The sequence below is a fragment of the Borostomias antarcticus genome (genome assembly GCF_949987555.1).
Source record: "Borostomias antarcticus genome assembly, chromosome: 21".
Taxonomy (NCBI): domain Eukaryota; kingdom Metazoa; phylum Chordata; class Actinopteri; order Stomiiformes; family Stomiidae; genus Borostomias; species Borostomias antarcticus.
This window is the reverse complement of record NC_140254.1, coordinates 2,763,128-2,783,322: the sequence shown is the minus strand read 5'-3', so window position 1 is coordinate 2,783,322 and position 20,195 is coordinate 2,763,128. Positions and strand designations below refer to the sequence as shown.

Sequence of the window (20,195 nt, the reverse complement as noted above, 5' to 3'; positions counted from 1 at the left end):
GCTCCTCCTCCTCACTGTCTCTCACATGGCTGCTTCTCTGTTCATCTGTACGTACGTACGTGCCGTCGCAACAGGAAAAATACACTCCGGTTTTGAATGAGGGAAATTATACAATGCTCTAAGTCGAGTGCAAGGTTTTGAAAGTTGTGGTGGTAATTAGTTATTATTGGCTTAAAAAAAAAAGAAAATAATTTATTTCTGATTTTTATCCCATTATCACCCAATTTAGTAGCAAATCACATCTGACTTATTGTCCAGTTGTCCCCTGTTGCTGCTGTGGAGGGTCCGTTGGGTCCCCAGGGTCGGCGATCCGGCCAGCTACCTGACTCTCTCAAGCCTGTGATTCAGACCCCAGACGGTTAGTCCGATGCTTAGACTGCTACACCACGGACCCCATTCACAAAGTGTTTTGATCAATATCGAGGACATTAGTAAATGCCATATTGAGAAAGTCAATGGCCTTGCCTACAGGTAGGTGATTTGCAACCTTGTGGTCATCATTTTTCACTTAACTCCAATATGTTGCTTTGTGTGGTACCAGTATTTCACTACTACTTCAAGAGATGCAATACGACTGAGTCCAATCCACGATTACGGGGTTGAAAATAGTTTCATATCATTGGTTTTGTGTACAGGATAGTGACAGAGCAACCACCTCTGTTGAAATAGAGAATATAGCCCTGTCTACCCTATCCCCGGTCACTGAATATATGTAAACAAAGTCAATTAAATGATTAAACAAGCGGATCTGTAGAGCTGTTTCCTGTTATGTGCGGCCCTCTTCAGAGTTACCACTGGGAACCCGACTGCAATGTCATGTGGCACCTTTGCTCTCGCCCACACAAAGCCACATCACTTGAAGATAAAACAAATACACACAATCGTGTGTGTAGAGGCATTAATGAAATGGGAAATATGACGGCGAGTTCGATATCTCAAGGACTGGATTAATAGTTAATTGCACATCCCCCCCCTTCCCACGAACATCTTGACAGGCAATTGGAAGCAACACAGAGTCTGTGCATTGGTAATTGCCACTTCATTAACCACGAGCTGTAGACAGGGGACCTGCCTGCATATCAAATGAGAAGCCCATTCATTAAGCCTTACATCTAGACTTGGTGGTAAAGTTCTCCACCCCCCCACACATCCCCCCAGATGCCTGTAGGCCTTTTCCCCCTGACAGTCTGACATGCACTAAAGCACCCGAGCGCCGCGCTTGACGTCGAAACTAATATATGTACAGTAGCACTTCTAGCATTCTTTCACCAAGACGCCAGCCTCTCAAACACTCAATCTGACCAGGCGCAGGTCCAATGGACGCTCTGACACTTTGAACATGTAAGATTGAGGCCAGTTGTGTCTTATCTCTAAGGGTAGGCTGGCAAGGCGGGGGGCTATTATGACAGGAAAAGCAAAGGAAACAATGTGTGGAAAGTGAGCGGGGGGGGGGGGGGGGACACAGGTCGAGACACAGGCAAGGAGTTGTCAGAGAGAGCACACGGCAACACAGGCCGACATGCATACGATGATGGGGTCAGGTTCACCAAGTTCAAACTCCAGCATACAGTGCATAGCCTCTATGTGGCAGGACTGATGCTACTGCTCTTCCTGATCAGCAGCCGAGTGTGCTCGCGCACGTACGCACACATAAACAGACACCAACTACTTCCCCATACGCTTCCCCAGCTGTCACAGCAGTAAAACAAGCACACACCCAGGCTTAAGGGCTTCCAGATGTAGGGCCCAGATGCCCTCTAATAGTGATCTAAATTACCATCAACAAACAACAACACATGCAGCGGAACATATACAGGGCAGAGTACGCTGAATACCGAGTTCTGATTGGCTCAACAGAGTTGGGAGACTCCTTGCGCTAGGAAAGCCCCCAGTCAGAATCGAACAGAGCAGAATCGACGCCAGATGGTCTCTAGCGGTGTGAGTCAGTGAAAGGATATGATGTTCCAGCCGATGCCCAGCTTGCTGTTGATCTGGCAGCCCTGGGCGTGTTGGCGCTCCTCCTCCAGCTGCTTGGGGTTGGCGAAGCGCACGGCCTCCTGGTCCGGCTGAGGCAGGCTCTTAAAGTCAAACTTGTCCACCTGGATTGCCATTCTGCAGGGGAAGAGAGGGAGGGAGGTCAAACACTCGCAGACACACGCGCACGCACACGCACACACACACAGGGATGCATACAGACACAATCCTTGCGCACACAAAGTAGACAGACCCTGACATGCCTCTCAAACTACACCCCAACTTTTACAGACACATTGCCTTCTGTCTATTGTGGAAATACTTTTTTAAAAATTGAGAGAGTGTACCGTGACATTTGAGGTCTACAACCTAAGGGAAATATTGGTCAGATCCAAGAATTTGATCAAAGATGCCCTTGGTCCCTTTGGTTCTGGTGAGATTTGAAAAAGCAGATTAGTGAATGAACCTCCCCTCGAAACATGAATAAAAATGAGATATAAACTGCTCTCTTTAAGGTACTTTAAGACAGCTTGGGATGCAAGAAGAGACAGGATTAGCACAAATGCCTTTCCCACATACCTACTACTGCCTTACCTCCTACAACTCAACCCCACATCCTCCTAAAGCATTGAGTGTTTAAAGATATGCAGATAACTGCTGCATGTAGGTGCGTTTCTAGAACAGCTAGGCTGCTAGTGAAGAGTGCAACAGCTACCGTCGATGACAATCTACCGAGGGAAAAGACTAACACCAAAGACAGCCCCGCTCAAAAGCAAGCGCACGGGGAGATGCCCGCCTCTGTTAACCGTGAGTGTCTGATCAGAGGTCCTGGGGACATCGCAGACGTCTTTACACCTTGGCTTCACACCGTGAGAGATCAATGGGGAGGATAACGGGCTGTGTTGGTGGAAGGTTTGTACTGAATGATTCATATCCACATTTCATCTCGGTGAATGAGTGGCAGCTTACTTTCCACCTGACGCCATCCATCCATCCTGCACTGTTGTTGTGAGTACTCTGGCAAGCGTCCGCTGGCTGCTTCTAAATTATTTATCTAGTTAGAGCAAACACTGCCCGTCGTCATACACCCACCCTGTGTGTGTGTGTGTGTGTTTTGCGCTGTTATCCCATACCACTATTTATTTATTTATTAACAGGAGCCGGTGAGAGTTCATTGCCTGAGGTTTTTACAGCCAAAGTAGTGTCGGACCTGGGATTCAAAGTCTGGGTGTTCAGCTCTGGGCGGGGCTCTCTCGCTCAACAAAAATCAACACATCCCCCTCCAAACCTCCCTAAAATATCAGGAAAAAAACGGAATTACCTCAGGAAGCTGCCCTGCCTTACCTTCCCAGAAAGAAAAAAAGTATCAACTGGATGCAGCAGCACATTCACAGCACACTTCACCCTTGAGAATAGAGTGAGTGAGTGAGTGAGTGAGTGAGTGAGTGAGTGAGTGAGTGAGTGAGTGAGTGAGTGAGTGAGTGAATGAATGAATGAATGAGCGAGTGAAGATGGTGTGAGGAAGGAGATAGAGATGAGCAAGAGGTAGTGGGGAGGAGAGAGAGAGAGAGAGAGCGAGAGAGAGAGAGAGAGAGATGGCGAGGGAGAGAGAAAGAGAGGTGAGGGCTGGCTGCTCGGGGACCGGATGGTGTGAAGCGATGTGATGGGATCACATTCACACTCTGCCGTTCCAGCAGCCTCCCTGCTGTCCTGCCACAGCCAATTTAGAGGACGCCGATGGCAACGGGCACGTCCAGCAGGACTCAGGAGCGCCCTCTGTGTCCTGGGGAGGGCCGGCTATGGGACCAGCTCCGTGAACTTTTGAGAGTAATGAGTCAGTTCTGCCGGAGCCCACTGCGCCCCCTTCAGGCGCTCCAGCGCGGTGGAGAACAGGGTTTGTGTGGTCGGCTCAAACAGATCAGCCCCCAATGTGGAGACGCGGGCCAAGGCCCTCGCAGAGAAACCTCGCCCGTGTTCCATTCCATAACTCGGCTGCTGTCAACGCTGGATGTTGCGTTGCGCCTGTTTCTGTTGCGGAAATACTGTAGGTTGGATCAACGCGTTGGTAAATTTCATTCATGTTATCGAGTCTCCTTCACTAATATATCCGAATGGTATCGAGTGACTTTCCAGATCAATACATAACCATGGTCATCTCATTTCTGGCCTGTTGTAAAGCCTCAGAGTGCTGTTAATTGTGATGGAGGCAAAATAATACTGCTTCATTGAGGAATTGATTCCCAGCAGAAAGGGAGAGTGATAATGGGTGTGCTTGTGTGTGTGTACGCGCGTGTGTGTGTATATACTGTATGTGTGGATGTAGGGGGGGTCACTAAAACCAACAGGATAATAAACTAAACTGCCAGGGCTAAGTTTTATCACACCCCAGATCTTAAAAACAATTTTCTCATACAGAGATTAGGGGTTAATACCCCCCTCTCACCCACTCACCCACCCACCCACCAGGTGAGGATAAGAATACCTGAAACTCTTGAGAACATTAAACTTCATTGGCCAAAGAAGTGTCCTTGTTACTGGCTTTACCAAGAGTAATGGCCTCCTCTCCTGGTGTTATACTGAATACGAGTCAGACACTATCTGTATCCTTTTTCATACAAGTAAAAGGAATAGAAAAGTCCACTTTAACTTCACAGCGGTCTGGAACTGAGACAATCCTGATCTAGCGAGATAACATTCAGTTTCTCTCTGCAGATCAGCCTGGCCTTGCCCCTATGTTGAATGATGTCAGTGGGCGGGAGTACTCGCCTTGACAGACTAACTACTTCAGCCAATCAGTGTAACAAAACGTTTGCCAAATCCAGTCAGAAGAGCAAGAAAACGTCTTTTCTTCGGAGAAACTACATGCATACTCTTCTTCTTGTTTAATTGTTGTTATTGAATCTATTTCTGCAATAATTGCGCTTATGGCTGTGTTTAGGCTAGTCTACTAACGTTTACGTTACTGCTTGTTGCTTCGGGAGATGCGGGAACCAATCTGGGGCTATGTTGTACTGGGGGGCAGAACACAGTCCCTGATTGGCCCGGTCAAAACATAATTGGAGAAAGATCGTTTGAGATAGGTGGAAGGTCCAGACTGATCTGCGGAGACTGAACTGAATGTCAGCTCGCAAGATCAGGACGGTCTCACGAGGCTAGTCTGGAATGGGGGCCGTGCTCTGTATGAGATATATGGCACAACGTGACTTTGAGGAGAGCCAGCGAACTGCAAATTACCTGAACGTCCGTCTCCGCTGGATCCCCACCTCAAGGGCAATGAAGGCATTATGAATGTATTCAGCAGAAGGTAGACCCTTGCACCTGGCTATTTCCATTTTGCTCGGGCCTGAGGAGTCATCGCTCGTGCAGCGAGCACAGGACGGAGCACACCCCGACAGGCTGGCGTCAGCTCTCTCAACGCACATCATCATCTTCGTCTAGATTATGAAATAAGTGCAGTCCATTTACCAATTGCCATCCATATGCACACCATGCATTGGAATATTGAGTCTGGCAGAGGCTTGACTTAAAGGAGAGGAGAGAGAGAAAGATGAAAGGCGAGACGAGAGAGAGAGGTTGTCTGATTGGGATGAGCTGGGCGGAACATCACTCAGCCATCATCTGGGCTTTGACTACAGAGTGCTCGTTTTCAATAGGATTCCTAATAGGAAGACCTGCTAACATGGACGCAAAATGGAAAAACTAGAATTAAACCCCAAACCCCAAAATTACAGTTTGATTTTTGTGCCTAGCAACATCTCTGGCTCCAAATGAATCATACAAAACTGTTAGTGGATAAGCTAACTTTGTCCAACTATCTCCTTGCTAAAGAAAGCCTAGCGTTGCAGTTGGCATGGCAACGTAAACAGTGACCAGCCATGGGGCTAATGATCTAATTTGATTGGCCAAGCCACGTGTGGCTGATGCCAGATTTCCAGTCTCTTTACAATCCCATCGTATAATGACAATTATAACTCTCCTCAAATCGCCTCAAAATGTAGAATCTCTGGTAAAACCAGAGATTCGTTTGCAGACAACAGGAATGGCCTTCTTCCACAACATTAAAAAGAAAGAATCTTCCTTTTCCCTTGGTTTATGGGAGTACACACCCACACACACACACTGAGACAGAGACAAAAACACACCACGTGGACACACATGGACACAGACACACTCCAGCAAAGGGAAGAGGAGGCAATGCAATTATCATGCCATAGGCCTCCACAACAAAGGAGAGCACAAATTAAACAACAATTAAGACCCCTGGACAAAGACAAATGGAAGGGCTCTGCTTCTGCTCGCATGCACAACTACAGGATTAGTAGCAGCAGGCTTATGTCACTGAATGAAGTCTTGTCTTCAAATGAATACAGCTTTCCACTCGGTCATCTTGAAAAGGACACATTGAGCCAGAAAATGTGATTTCAACTAAAGACACATACTGTATAGCCTCTAAATATGAAAGATGGGTGGTTTAAAAGGTCTGGGATTGACTGATTATTGAAAAGACAATGGCAGGATGCCTCAGACATCCCAGTGTAGACCTTCACTATTGACACTGTTGATAAGTATGGAGTCAAAGCGGAATGGGATATTTGATATTATGCGTTCAGCAATAAGGTGGACATATCAGCCTAAAGACAGCTATTTGTTGCATAATAGCAAAAGCATCTACCGTCTATGAAGTCTAATTTACAACGGTGGTTTTCTCATGGAGTTGTGTAGTGTGTAGGACTGGCTCTATTGGGTAGGGAAGGGTTATCAACCCCCCCCATAACCACTGTCTTCTCCTGCCAGTAAACTGATGGTGGTGTCTTCCAGGGATTAGGTCCTATCAGTGGACTATTCTAGTCTATTACCCAGCTTTTAATAACCAGCTGGGGCTGTATTCCGCCAGAGCAGGGCCCGCTGTGGAGGTTCTCCAGGGCTAATCCCCCCCAGGCTAGCTAAGCCCATTTCACCTCCCTCCTCCCCCCGGTGATAAGAGCCGCTGTCTGGATGGCCTGTGTGTTTGGGGGGGGGGGGCAGAATAGCTTCTCTTCAGCGTCCTTTCTCTGATGGGAGCACTATAAATCGATACAAAGGACAAGCCCACCCATACACACACACACACACACACACAAACACGCACAAACAAGAACACCCAAGCACACAGGTGTGTGCATCCATGCATAGACAGACTGGTGTATCCCTGTGGGGTACTGTTGAACAGAAAGGAATCTCACACACGGATTGCATTTTGCGCGACGGCTCTTCACAAGAAGGTGTTTATGTCCTGAGCCAACTCAAGGCATAGTGCCCTTCAAGCTCGTTACTGGGGAGAAAGTGACCACACTATACCACCATGGCCGAGGAAACATGTCAAATAAAGAAACCACAAAGAAACCACTTGTCAAATAGAGAAACCACAAACCGGCCCTTCTACCGATCACCAGAGCCACATCTATTCCTCCAGCTCAAACTGCAGAGCTGTAACACCACATGTTGGCTCTCTCTAAACTAAAGGGCGGGGTGTGTAGAAACGACAGCCATGACAGCTTGTGATGTGCTAGGGCTAATTACTGGTTGCATGTAGTCATCTGCGGCTGTGCTGCCTTCCTTTATGGGTGTAATGACATCACCCTGAGACACACTGTCAAATGACTTCTGCTGCCTACTTAAATGTTGTGTTTCCCATGGCCAAAAGCACATGATGAACCACATTAAAACGTGTCGAGTCTGTTCCATCCACCCACCGAGTTGGGAGTGAATCACCTGACCACTCTGCCCCGTCCTCGAGATACCTCTGAACTGAGGCTGGGGCCGAAGCCATTTTAAAATGTGTGTGTGTGTGGGGGGGGTTGGGGGGAGACAGTAATCCCCCTTTCCATTTATTTCATGTTCCCAGGGTACAACTCTGTCTGCTGTTTTCAGACACTAAAATGTGCAGTATAGAATAACAAGTCTCCACATCTGCATGTTTCACTTGATTATTCAACCAACACGGCAGAATACTCGACCTGAACCCGCGGAGGCATGCAGTCGAGAGAGAGACAGGAAGAGAGAGAGTGAAAGAGGGGAGAGAGTGAGAAGAGAGAAATAATGGATGGGGAGAGAGAGAGAGATGAAGGTTTTTCTCAATATACTTTTTTTTTTTGCTCTTGCATTAACAATCAGTGAATGAATGTGTTATTTCAAAGGGGAGCTGAGAAAAACCAGCATACTGCAGTGTGTGTGTGTGTGCGCTCGTTCTTGCAGAACGCAGCAGGGCTATTTTTAGCTCACGTGCCTGAGCTCGTGGGCGTCGCTGCGTGGCTGCCTGCGCAGAGGCAGGCGAGAGCAACCGGGCTATTTTTAGACTGCGGCTGACTCCCCGTAACCCCGGTTACCAGCATCAGCAGCATTCCATCAATAGTCGTCTCATAGGCCGCGATGAAAACAAATCCATACGGCCAGTTACTGTATGGATGTCTGACGCTCTCGCAGTGCAGAAAGTAATGCATTGATTACCGTGGGATGAAGGCATTGCAGAATTTGCAGAGATATTACAGAGCTATAAGAGGTTAGTAAGAGCATCATCTTGGCCCATAAAATGAACAAAAGCATATGAGGATTTGTGAAATCACAAGCTTCATTAGTTGATTATCTTTTGAGTTGGATGATCTAATGATAGGCAATTGCATGCTACACTCCATCTCATCGGTGTAAAGTGCATTATGGGGAGGTAAATAGGGTAAGATCACAAGCAGAGCGTGTTGCTGAGCTTTACAGTAAAGCAATGGGATCTTTATGGGCACTGTAAGAGGCAAGGGCAAACAGTGCTTTCAGAAATACCATCTGAATATATTACAGTATGCGTCTATTTCTCTCCAGCTCCGTGTCCTGCGGCTATTTTAAGGCCGTAAGAGCAGCAAGGCCCCCCTCCTCCCACTCTCTGATCCGCTCCCGGCGCCTACTGCTGATTTACCGACGGCGGGCACTGCTATAAATACGCGTGATTGAGAGGCCGTGAGAGAGCAGGGATCTCGATGTTCTTGCACCCAAAACCCACTCCTCCCCCGGGGGGCCTCCGTGAGAATAACGTCCCCTCAGAAAAACCCTGGGACGTTTCAATCATTCACATGTCCCTCTGATGGAACCTCGTTTCTGAGAGAAAAATAAAACGCGTAGATTGGAAAAAAAATTCAACAACCTCGCAGATGTTCGGTGAAATGCGACACTGCAGCCGATGTGTCCCTCCCTCCCTCCCTCCCGCCCTCCAAGTGAGGGTTCATTTCAGGAAGTGCACCTGGACGAGCTCCTCTCCTGTCAGCTCTCCTCTCTGTCAGCACGCCGGTCTCTCCTCGGCTCACGCGTGCCTCCTCCCGTGTTCTCATTAGGCCTGACGCTGTTCTCTCCTCCTCGCGCTCGGCGCTGCCGCGACACGAAGGGGACGGCGACTGGAGGGAGGGAGGAGAGAACCCAGCGTGGGCCCCGGGAGACAGGGAACCATCGGGAGAGCGAGGAGAACCGCGCCGGTGTAAACAGATGTGCTCTGCCTTCCTAGAGGGCGCCGAGAGAAACAGGGAGGTGGGGGGGGGAGGTGGTCGCCATGGAAACCGCGCGTTGTATTGAGAGGCTCGGGGTAGCGAGGCAGGTCTGCGCTAGCGAGAGAGCGCGTGCCATGGGGTCTGCTCCGTAAACCGGCACTTCCCCCGCATTCGCCAACCCCCCCCCCCCCCCCCCGGGTGACACTGCTGTGTCCGACCATGACACAGAGCACAGGGCCGAGAGGGCTAATACGGCTGCTGGAGACAGCGAATGTTCCCCTACAGAAGTCATTGGATGACCTCAGACAGACAGACTGCTATTCCATGTTTGTTTGGCCATGGGAAATAGTTCTACTCGTAGCATTCAGAAATAGTACCAATGAGCTATAATCCAAGCCTCTTTAGACAATAAAAAGTTTATTTTATACCATCCCAACTCGCTTGCCAGTGTGGAAGGAATGTGAAGGATAATTCACTTAATTGAAGCTCCGTTGCCGTTGGCTGGCTGGTCTGCCCGACGCAGACGGTTCCTGTGCACTGAAAGAGCGAGTTTTCTCTGTAAAACATGAGCTGCACAGCAGGGCCACCGGAGCCCAGAGCTGAAAAGGAAAATCTCAGGGGAGACTGTGTGACTCAGTTTCCACCTCATTCATGAAGCAGCAGCGCGTTGTTGGTTGAAGAAACCCTGGGAGGAAAAGGAGAGACCAGCTTGAAAGAAATCTCCCCCGCACCAGGAGACGCGGCGAAGGACAAAGAGGCTGCGCCTCCACCTACCGTGGGTCGGACATCAAAAGACGGAGGGCCGGGGGGGGGACCTTCCGTCTGGCTCCATGTCTGACTGTTGGGCACAGCATCACTCCCAGCTCTCCGGGAAGCCAGGGGCGCAATGTTCCACTGGAGCATAAGTGCCACATTGGCTCAGCAGCATGTTCACAGGCGCTTCGCGAGGGAAAGGCGCTTCCACGCTCCCATATGTTTGTCATGTTATGTGCGAACCTCAATATTAAAAGTTAAAACCGTGTGAATGTGATGTTATTTCTGCTCATTTTAACCGGTTCATGAAAATTCATCCCTAGCAACACATTCAGCCCTAGAAACTCATTCGGAACTAATAAAGTCTGGCCTGTCTGGCAATACAAAAGGAGGTCGATCTGATTTAGCTAAATTATCTCATATGAATATGGTTCGGAGTAGAGCCACATTTTAAAAAGTGGTACTTATCAGCAAGCTATAGAAATCCTGGCCAATTCTCCATGCTCAATGTGATAAAAAACGACTTTTCTGGGGATCCGGCGGCATTACTGTAATGATACAATAGATCTAGCTGTCGGTTATGAAGAATGCTTTTCTCAGTAACTGGATTTAATTTGAATCCCAGTGATGGGTGCACACAGACTAATACTAATGTTAGGAATGAGAGTTTCATTCCACACAGACACAGTATTCAGAGTGACTGCACTGCTGTAGGCCCGTACTGTATGTAACCATGATGCAACAACGTCAGTCTACTGTACCCTTGAAAGCTTTCTGACTCCTGACTTCACACAGAAGCAGATAGACAATCATAGGCAAATACGTACACTGGATTTCAGCTGCTGCTCAGAAATGGTTATCTTTAAAACTATATTGTATTGTCATGTTCTAACAGCGAATTTCCCATAGTTTTGAATGTGTATGGTATCCCCCTCCGATATCCTATTGTATATCCAATGCTGAGATTTTGATTAAAACTAGCATAATAGTTATGCTAGTTTTAAGGAAAACACAAGCTGACACTGACAGAATGCACTAGGCCAACGCACCACCTACGATGTAAAGACACACGTGTGCCTCCTCATCCCGGGTGTTCAGCGATGTGAAGGGCCTGTGCTTAAACAGCAGACAAAGACCAGTCTGCACAGAGGAGCTCAGAGGGCCTTCCTCACATCAGAGGAGCCATTCTCATTCAGATCCGCAGCACTGTCTCCTTTCACCAGTAATGAACACGGACGACGTGGTAAAGAGCCCGTACAAGACATCTCTCTCAGTGATGTGAAAAGATGAAAGCAGCCGGGCCTCTCTCAAGAGTTTCTCTCACTCTCTCCTTCTGTGTCCTTTAAACACACATACACACATACAATACAGATTTTGCCAAAATAGCCAATTAGGCAATGCCTGTCTCTATTTAATACAGTGTACGCAATACGGTGTAGGCAGTCACATGTATGACTAATTAGCAGTGATACAACTTTCCTCTACACCAATAGGAAGCATGCAAGTCTTCTTTGTATAGAAAAAGCTCCATGAAATAAATAAAAGACTGTTTGTGTTTTGAGGCTGGATGACTGACAGGGCCATTTGTATGCTCTTAGGATTCAGCCTTTGCTTGAGCTGTCCTCTGTCTGAGACTCCCAACCGCCATCTCCTACCTGACACCTCATTTATCATCAAATACCGGAAGGAGTGGAAGTGACAGGGAGCCATCTGACTCCGGGCGAGACGGAATCAGAGAGACAAGCTCAATATGGTTTCAGCATAACAGGGTTTCACTGCACGCCAGCACCGACACTGTCACGGTCCTCTCCACACGCTCACCGTCACCCTGGCTCCCTGCTGGCCGGGTGTCCACGGAATAATAAGCAACACACCAAGGCTCTGGGCCGGAGGATCAATGCCTTCCCCCACTCACGCTCGCCGTGAACTCCAAGGATGGCGGCTATGAAAATATTTCATTAAAACAATCAATATGGTGGTATCTCGGCTAATTTGGCGGCAGCTAATCAATTCCGGAGCCAGGACAACTCTTGTCTCACTCTTCATGACCGGACCATCGATCATAACGCCTGGTCAGTGGGTCACAGCTGTTTCTTTAGGAGAGAAACTTTCAATTATCACCCCGTTGGTTCAAATGCAATCATGTTTAATGGGATTCATGGGATTTACTACAATAATGTATTTCTGGCGCGAAAGAATTTAAATCTTTAGACAAAAAGGCAATGTGTGTTTTTGTATGGAAATTCAATTTCCAAGCCTAGCTGTGAATTGACAGGCCTAGTTTGCATTGCCCCTCTCAATATTCAGCGAGTGTATAATGATTTAACCACTCCACTCAATGTAGAGGTCCTCTCCAATAAATGTAGAGGCTCATATCTGAAAGAGACAGGGCACCACATTTACATGATTGTTTACCTGTATAAATGCATGGAAGTTAAGGCTGGATGCAGTGCACTTTGTTTCCAACGCGGCTGCAACAGAGGCAATTAAAAATGAAACAGCTGACCTGACTGTGCGCTTGCTCGTGTGCACATCGCCAATTAAAACCCTTTTGCAAACTGTGGAAAACTTTCAGCACAACCTTTCCCAACACTCACCACACTCCATCCTGTATATACTGTAGCATGTAAATTGCACAGTTTTTTGTACTGCATTTGCACTGTTGTGTCTTTGCACTGTCCTGTACCCTGTCCTGTTGTCTGCAACAGCGTATGCCTTAACCCTAGTCAAATTCCTAGTATGTGTGGACTATATACTGTACTGTAATACACAGATCTTGAATCTTGAATATTGATTCTGTCACTCCTGTACCACACAGGACCTGCATCTACTGTACCCAGGCAGGTAAAGGGCAGTCACTTGTATGGGAAAGGAGGGACGCCAGTCAGCAGATTTAAACCACTTAAATCTTTCACTAACAAGTTACACAAATTTTAAATAAACCAACAGTGTACTCTATAGTGCAATGACGAAAACAAAGAAACAACGACATCACACTAAGATTTTAAAGAGTATGTGATAATACTAAGATGGTTTAGGGGGTGGGGGATGGACACCTTGCTCGTGGCAGAGGACGCTTGCCAAAGACGGCGGTGAAAGGAATCATAATCTGCTATCAGAGAGGTAAGGGGCTGAGAGAGAGACACAGCAACACAGAAAAATCACTAACACAGAAAGAGCAAGAGAGAAAGGGAAAGAAAAAGAGAGGGATAAGGAAGGAAGGAAATATATATGAGGGAGAAACTGAAAAATTAAAGGAGGGAGGGTGGGCAGGAAAGAGAGAGAGAGAAGAGGGAGAGGGAGAGAGAAAGAGAGGAGAGAGAGGGAGAGAGAGGAGAGAGAGGGGGAGAGAGAAGGAAAGAGAAAGAGAGAGGGGGCAAGAGAAGGAGAGACGAGAGAGAAGGAGAGAGGGGGAGAGAGAAGGAGAGAGAGAGAGAGAGAGAGAGAGAGAGAGAGAGCGAGCGACAGGGTATAGGAACAACAAACGGGGAATAGTAAACATGTGGTGTATGGTGTTGCCTTGAAGCCGGTATTACAGGTCCTCCTGCTGCCACCCACCTCTGGCATTCCCCGGCGTGTAGCAGCAGGTCCTGGTTGTTCTGGGCGCTGATCGTCAGCTCGTGTTCTGTGGAGTTGAAGACGTCCAGCAGCAGATGACACTGGCGGGTGCTGTAGACAAACAGGATCAGAACCAGTTAGGTTCAACACAGCACCACAGTGCCTGGTTTTCCATGAGCACCTGAAACTAGTTTTACATCTCGCTGATAGAGCAACCAGTCTATTCTTCTTATACAGCACCTGATGACTTTCCAGCCCCAAAACAGTAACACAGCAGTAATTAATAACCAGTCCAATTTTGTTTTTGTTTTTTTGGCAACATTTTGTTTAGTTTTATTCCTATTTATTTTATTGTATTTATAATTGTATTTTTGTATCTTTATTTTTATTGTACGTGTTTTATAAGCAGGGCTCCCTTGCAAAAGAGTTTTTTTTTATTTTTTTTATCTCAATTGAACTTGCATGAACAAAGCTTAGAGGGGAAGGCTCTTTTTCGACAACCTGGACCTTATTTACGGCATATTATAAGACGTTTGACTCACCGAGATAACTTTGGTGTAATTCGGAGGCCTGTAGAAGTTTAAAATCCAGCACGTGTTGAAAGACGTTTCTCAAGATGATATTACAGAGACAACAGACCAAGGATGTGAAAACCACAACAAGCCCTCGCTCTATGGAAGCACACCTAGTGATTCATAAAAATAGATTGATGAAAACAACAGTTTTGCGGCAGAACATTACATTTTAAATAATTAATACATTTTTTAGAAGCTGCATTCTCAGTGCCCCGTCCGCCACCATTACATAGATATACTTGGCTCACGCTGGATTTTAAATTTCTTCTACAGGCCTCCGAATTACACCAAAGTTATCTCGGTGAGTCAAATGTCTTATAATATGCCGTAAATAAGGTCCAGGTTGTCGAAAATGAGCATTCTCCTTTAATAAAAGAAATCTTATAAATTAATTAATAAATCAATAAATCTGTGCAGAGCTCAATTCAATGCACACAGTTTCTTCAATGTTGGGCAGAGTACCTGGCCATTACATAATGAAGATGTCATGTTTCTTTCATGAACATGACTAAATATAGGGTATGCCGTACATGATGTACTATTACGCTTTACATAATGTATGGGTTATACACACACACATACTGTACACGTACACACACACACGCACGCACATGCACACACACACACACACACACACACACACACACACACACACACACACACACACACACACACACACAAACACGCAAAATGCATCCAGGATCAAGAAGATAAAAGGTGAAGAGCATTCATCAGTCCTTGTCATAACATCAAAGGTGTCTGTCCTTTCATCATGGCCATGTGGCGTCTCTGTAGACAGGCCAACTCCAGACCAGTCCCTCTGGCTGCCTGCCTTTCACATGCAGATGCTGATAGGGCCCAATTTGCCAGGGACAAGGGAGAAAAGATGCCTCATTTTCAAAAGGTTATTCATTTTATACACTACAGACTCTTTTTTTTCAACCAATAATGTGAGATAAAAGGCTTCAGATCACAAACAGACAAGAATAATTAACCTAAAGAGTTTGCCACAAGAGAAGGGGGGTCTCACACTGGAATAATAATACAGGTCCTGGAATCATTAACTCCACAGCTCCTACTCTGAACTCCTACTGAACTTGTGCTGCTTTATCATTATGGTGATTATTTGTTACCTCCGCCCCAGCGACAGCGCAGGGCAAAAGGTTATGTTTTCGGTGCGGTGCAGGTGTTAGCAGGATTACGCAAAAACTACTGGACCGATTTTCACGAAACTCGTGGAATAGTGTAGCACGGTCCAACTTAGAATCTATTACATTTTGGAGCGGATCCGCAGCATGGGTGGGGTCCATGGGCCACACAAACATAGCCGGCCATTCACCTCGATTCATTTTTTGAACCAAGATTACGCAAAAACTACCTGACAGAATTTCATAAAACTCTGTGGAGGGGTGTAGCATGGGCCAACTTACAACCACTTGTTGGAGCAGATCTGAATCACAGGGCGGGTCCATGAGCTGCCCAAACACGGCCCGGATGGCCATTAACCTCCATTTTTTGGACAAGGATTACACTACCAGACTGCTTTTCATGAAACTCGGTGGAGTGGTGTAGCATGGGACAATTTAGGACCTATTAAATTTTGGCATTCACAGAGCCACAAAATGCATTCAGGGGCGAAGGTCTGCGCTCTCTGAGCAACATTTCTAGTTATATCTATTTCTAGTATTTTAGCCTGTTCAACCGGTCTGAATTACATAGGCTTCTGTTTAACCGGTCTGAATTGCATAGGCTTCTGTTTAACCGGTCTGAATTGCAAACTACTTTTTAGGATAAAATTGGCTATTTGAGGGGATATCATTTTACCAACTGATCGGACTTCATTCATTCTTTAGATTCAAACCCGGACCTTAGATTCAATTCTATCTCAAACGGTCAGTCTGCATATAAATTGAAAGTTTATCTATCCAACTGGGCGTGAATATTTGGGGCATATTGCCAGGTCAACACATAAAATTGGTCTGGTGGTACTGTAGGTTTAATCATTGAAGCGTGTAGCTTAGTAGAACGAGAGAAACAGCAGTAGCCTAGTTAGTTTGCTCCAGCTGCAGTGGGCAGAGGGAGGCTGAGGGGGTGTGGGAAAAATTAGCTGGTCAGCATAATCAGTTATAGCTGGTCAGCATAATCAGTTTGTTGGCAATTCGTTTTGACAACTGGACAGTTGATATTGCACAGCAAATGCAGTAGATTTTGATCATGGTTAGATGCTATCGAAATCAGGACTGATGAAGTTCGTTAAATCCATCCATCTATCAATCAAACTATTGAATTCAGCCAAACACGTGGCAGACCGGCAAAAAATTGAAATGGAATGGAGTGGTCACGGCCAACAGTACAATAGAAGCCTTGGCTGGAAGTTGCTAACATTAGTATCCGCCCACTCCCCCACAATCCATTAGCCCACTGAAGATCATGTTTTTCGTGGGGCTAGGAAACACATCCATCCAGTTTATTTGAATATGAATTATATTATATTAATATGCAATAGCCTAGTCCAGGTTCGTTGCAGGCGAGTGGAGAGCTAGAGGAATCTCTAGTAAAGCAAATCAAGCCATGAAAAAGTTTAGCAATAGGATAGGTCATATGGACTAAATTATATCCTAATAAAATTGTAGAATCCCACAAAGAACAACTTATAATAAACAACAAATTACTTGTTAGTGACTAATGAATACTAGAGAGTAATCAGCCCCTCCCCCCCCCCACCCACCCGGTCTGTGGTAAAAAAAATGTTGGGGACCGCTGGCCTACATGGTCAGCCAAAAAGTGGCAATTGACAGTCAAGTTGTAGGCTAATACTAATTTCATCTGGTGCGTGGAAAAGCCCTCAATGGAACTGCAATGACCACATGGACCATCTCCAGACAGTGATACCCAAACTCACTGCAGCTGGTGGTGGCGATATGGGCCACTAGGCTGCCTACTCACTGCGTGTTAGGCTACACGCTGCATGACATGTATTTTCACTACGCCTATTTCTTGTCAGATGGCACATGCATGTGTGGACACTGTATTCTGTAAAACTGAAAGAATAAAATTACATGTAACATTTGTTGGAGTGGTCGGTTTGTATGGTAGGATAGGCTAATAATAGCCTAAAATAAAGAAATTGAGGGCATGTATGTGTATATTGTGATAATTACACTATTGACTAGTGATAGTTCGGTCACTATGTGCCGGCTCTTTTAAGTGAACGATGGGAGCCGGCTCCAGACTGAGAGACTATTTCTTTTTTTGTAAATAAATACAAGACTGTACTGTAGGTAGCTGATAGATACAGTAGATCAGAGGAGGCTCGTCCATTGAGGTAGGGGAGGACAGTCCTCCTCAGTTTTTGGAGAGAAGAGAGGGATTAAAATATAAATATATGAATTTATTTATTTATAATTAATATTTAATATTATCTCAGTTTTGTTAATAAATAAGCATGTAACGGTAACCGCGGTATTACGGTAACGGCAGTATTTTTTGGTCACGCGGTAACCTTGGGACTGGCTCGGTAAAACCGTAGGCTAAACTCACTGGACTGGTCAGATGTCTTAGTTATATCAAGCTAACTATTGGCATCGGTGTGCTTATCAGTGTCATATTTATTCAGTTTGAGTAATTTACGATCGAGCTAGCTAACCACCTTTAGCTCAATTGGCTCAGTTGCTGGTTAGCGATGAGAGGAGGAGTCCCAGCCCAGCTGAGAACCCTCCGTTGCGGGTTGCGGGGATGCAACGGTAGGCTAGGATACTGCCTCTCATAGCTAACCAGCAACTGGTCACATAGGGCGCATGTTCAATCCACACTAGTCACGTAGCTTTCCGTTGCCCTGGAGGTCCACCCATCTGTGAGCGCAACAGAGGATGCCTGGGATAATTCACTGACAACTTTAGCCTTTTCCTGCTCTTTTTATTATTATTATTATTTTAGACCTGTCACTTCTTTCATCCAGTCTCCTGCCATAGAAGCGCAGCATCAGAGATCAGACCTGGGCTCTCTGCTCAGCCTCTTTCCCTCTTCTCACTGCTCAACACACCATCTATACCCACAGCTCCTCTATCACTGCTCAACACACCATCTATACCCACAGACCTCCTCTATCACTGCTCAACACACCATCTATACCCACAGACCTCCTCTATCACTGCTCAACACACCATCTATACCCACAGCTCCTCTATCACTGCTCAACACACCATATATACCCACAGACCTCCTCTATCACTGCTCAACACACCCTCTATACCCACAGACCTCCTCTATCACTGCTCAACACACCATCTATACCCACAGACCTCCTCTATCACTGCTCAACACACCATCTATACCCACAGACCTCCTCTATCACTGCTCAACACACCATCTATACCCACAGACCTCCTCTATCACTGCTCAACACACCATCTATACCCACAGACCTCCTCTATCACTGCTCAACACACCATCTATACCCACAGCTCCTCTATCACTGCTCAACACACCATCTATACCCACAGACCTCCTCTATCACTGCTCAACACACCATCTATACCCACAGACCTCCTCTATCACTGCTCAACACACCATCTATACCCACAGACCTCCTCTATCACTGCTCAACACACCATCTATACCCACAGCTCCTCTATCACTGCTCAACACACCATCTATACCCACAGACCTCCTCTATCACTGCTCAACACACCATCTATACCCACAGACCTCCTCTATCACTGCTCAACACACCATCTATACCCACAGACCTCCTCTATCACTGCTCAACACACCATCTATACCCACAGACCTCCTCTATCACTGCTCAACACACCATCTATACCCATAGACCTCCTCTATCACTGCTCAACACACCATCTATACCCATAGACCTCCTCTATCACTGCTCAACACACCGTCTATACCCACAGACCTCCTCTATCACTACTGAATAGTGGTGCAACGGATCATCGTTGATCCGTGATTGTAAGGAAAGCAGAAGCACTTTAAATTAAAAGAAAAAAACTGTACACATCAGAAGTGTGTTTAATAAATGCTATGGTGTTTTTTCCAAAGTACAAATCTTATTCCTCTTTAAATTTTGTGTTTTAAAACTGTGTTTAATACCGTGATATATCGTACCGTGGACCTTGATACCGTGATATTAGCGTACCGTGAGTTTTTGATACCGTTACATGCTTATTAATAAAGCAGGTTTTCCCTATGGATAAAAAAAAAACCATTATTGAAATTCTAAAGCTCCAACAGTGACATCTATAACATGCAGCTGGAGGACCCATAGATATCTATGGAAGGGAGGCTAGCCTCCTTTAGGGCGGGTTCTTTTATATTAAATCAATGGGTAATGCCTTTTTTTCTGGCTAATTTGTGATTGGCCAAAACGCTGAAAAATTACCGCAAGGGAGGACAGTACTCCGAACAGAATTTAATGATTGACATTTTGTTAGTCCAATCACATTCCAGATTTACCACAGTGAAGGCCAATTGAGTCGGCGTTGATGTCTGTGTTTCTCTTCCCTGTGCCATTGGAGACTTTTTGTGTGTTCGTAGCTCCATAATATAATACATCCGAAAGTATTATGGGACATATTATACATCAAACTGTTTGTCTATTTGTCTTGATTCTAGCCTTCTAAATATCTAAGCTGACATAAATACTTTTTGAGCTAGAGCCGTCTGAACACAACAGTTCCACTGGGAACTAGCCATGAGTGAACTGTTGGATACTACATTTGCTGTGCAAAGTATTCCATTGTCCAGTTGTCAAATCTATGTGCCAACAAACTGTTTGAGAGCCAGCACACCTCAGTGCCCCCTAATCAAAAACATT

The 20,195-nt window shown here is 46.1% G+C and overlaps 1 protein-coding gene across 1 annotated transcript in view; it reads right to left on the bottom strand.

The window, feature by feature from the left end:
• Positions 1 to 20,195, bottom strand: part of trappc9 (trafficking protein particle complex subunit 9) — a 247,302-nt gene that overhangs the window by 68,994 nt on the left and 158,113 nt on the right. The window contains exons 19-20 of the mRNA XM_084455432.1: positions 13,791 to 13,901; positions 1,960 to 2,112 (exon numbers count right to left, since the gene is read on the bottom strand). Of these exons, the coding sequence (XP_084311558.1) occupies positions 1,960 to 2,112; positions 13,791 to 13,901 (264 nt within the window). The remainder of the gene's footprint in view (positions 1 to 1,959; positions 2,113 to 13,790; positions 13,902 to 20,195) is intronic.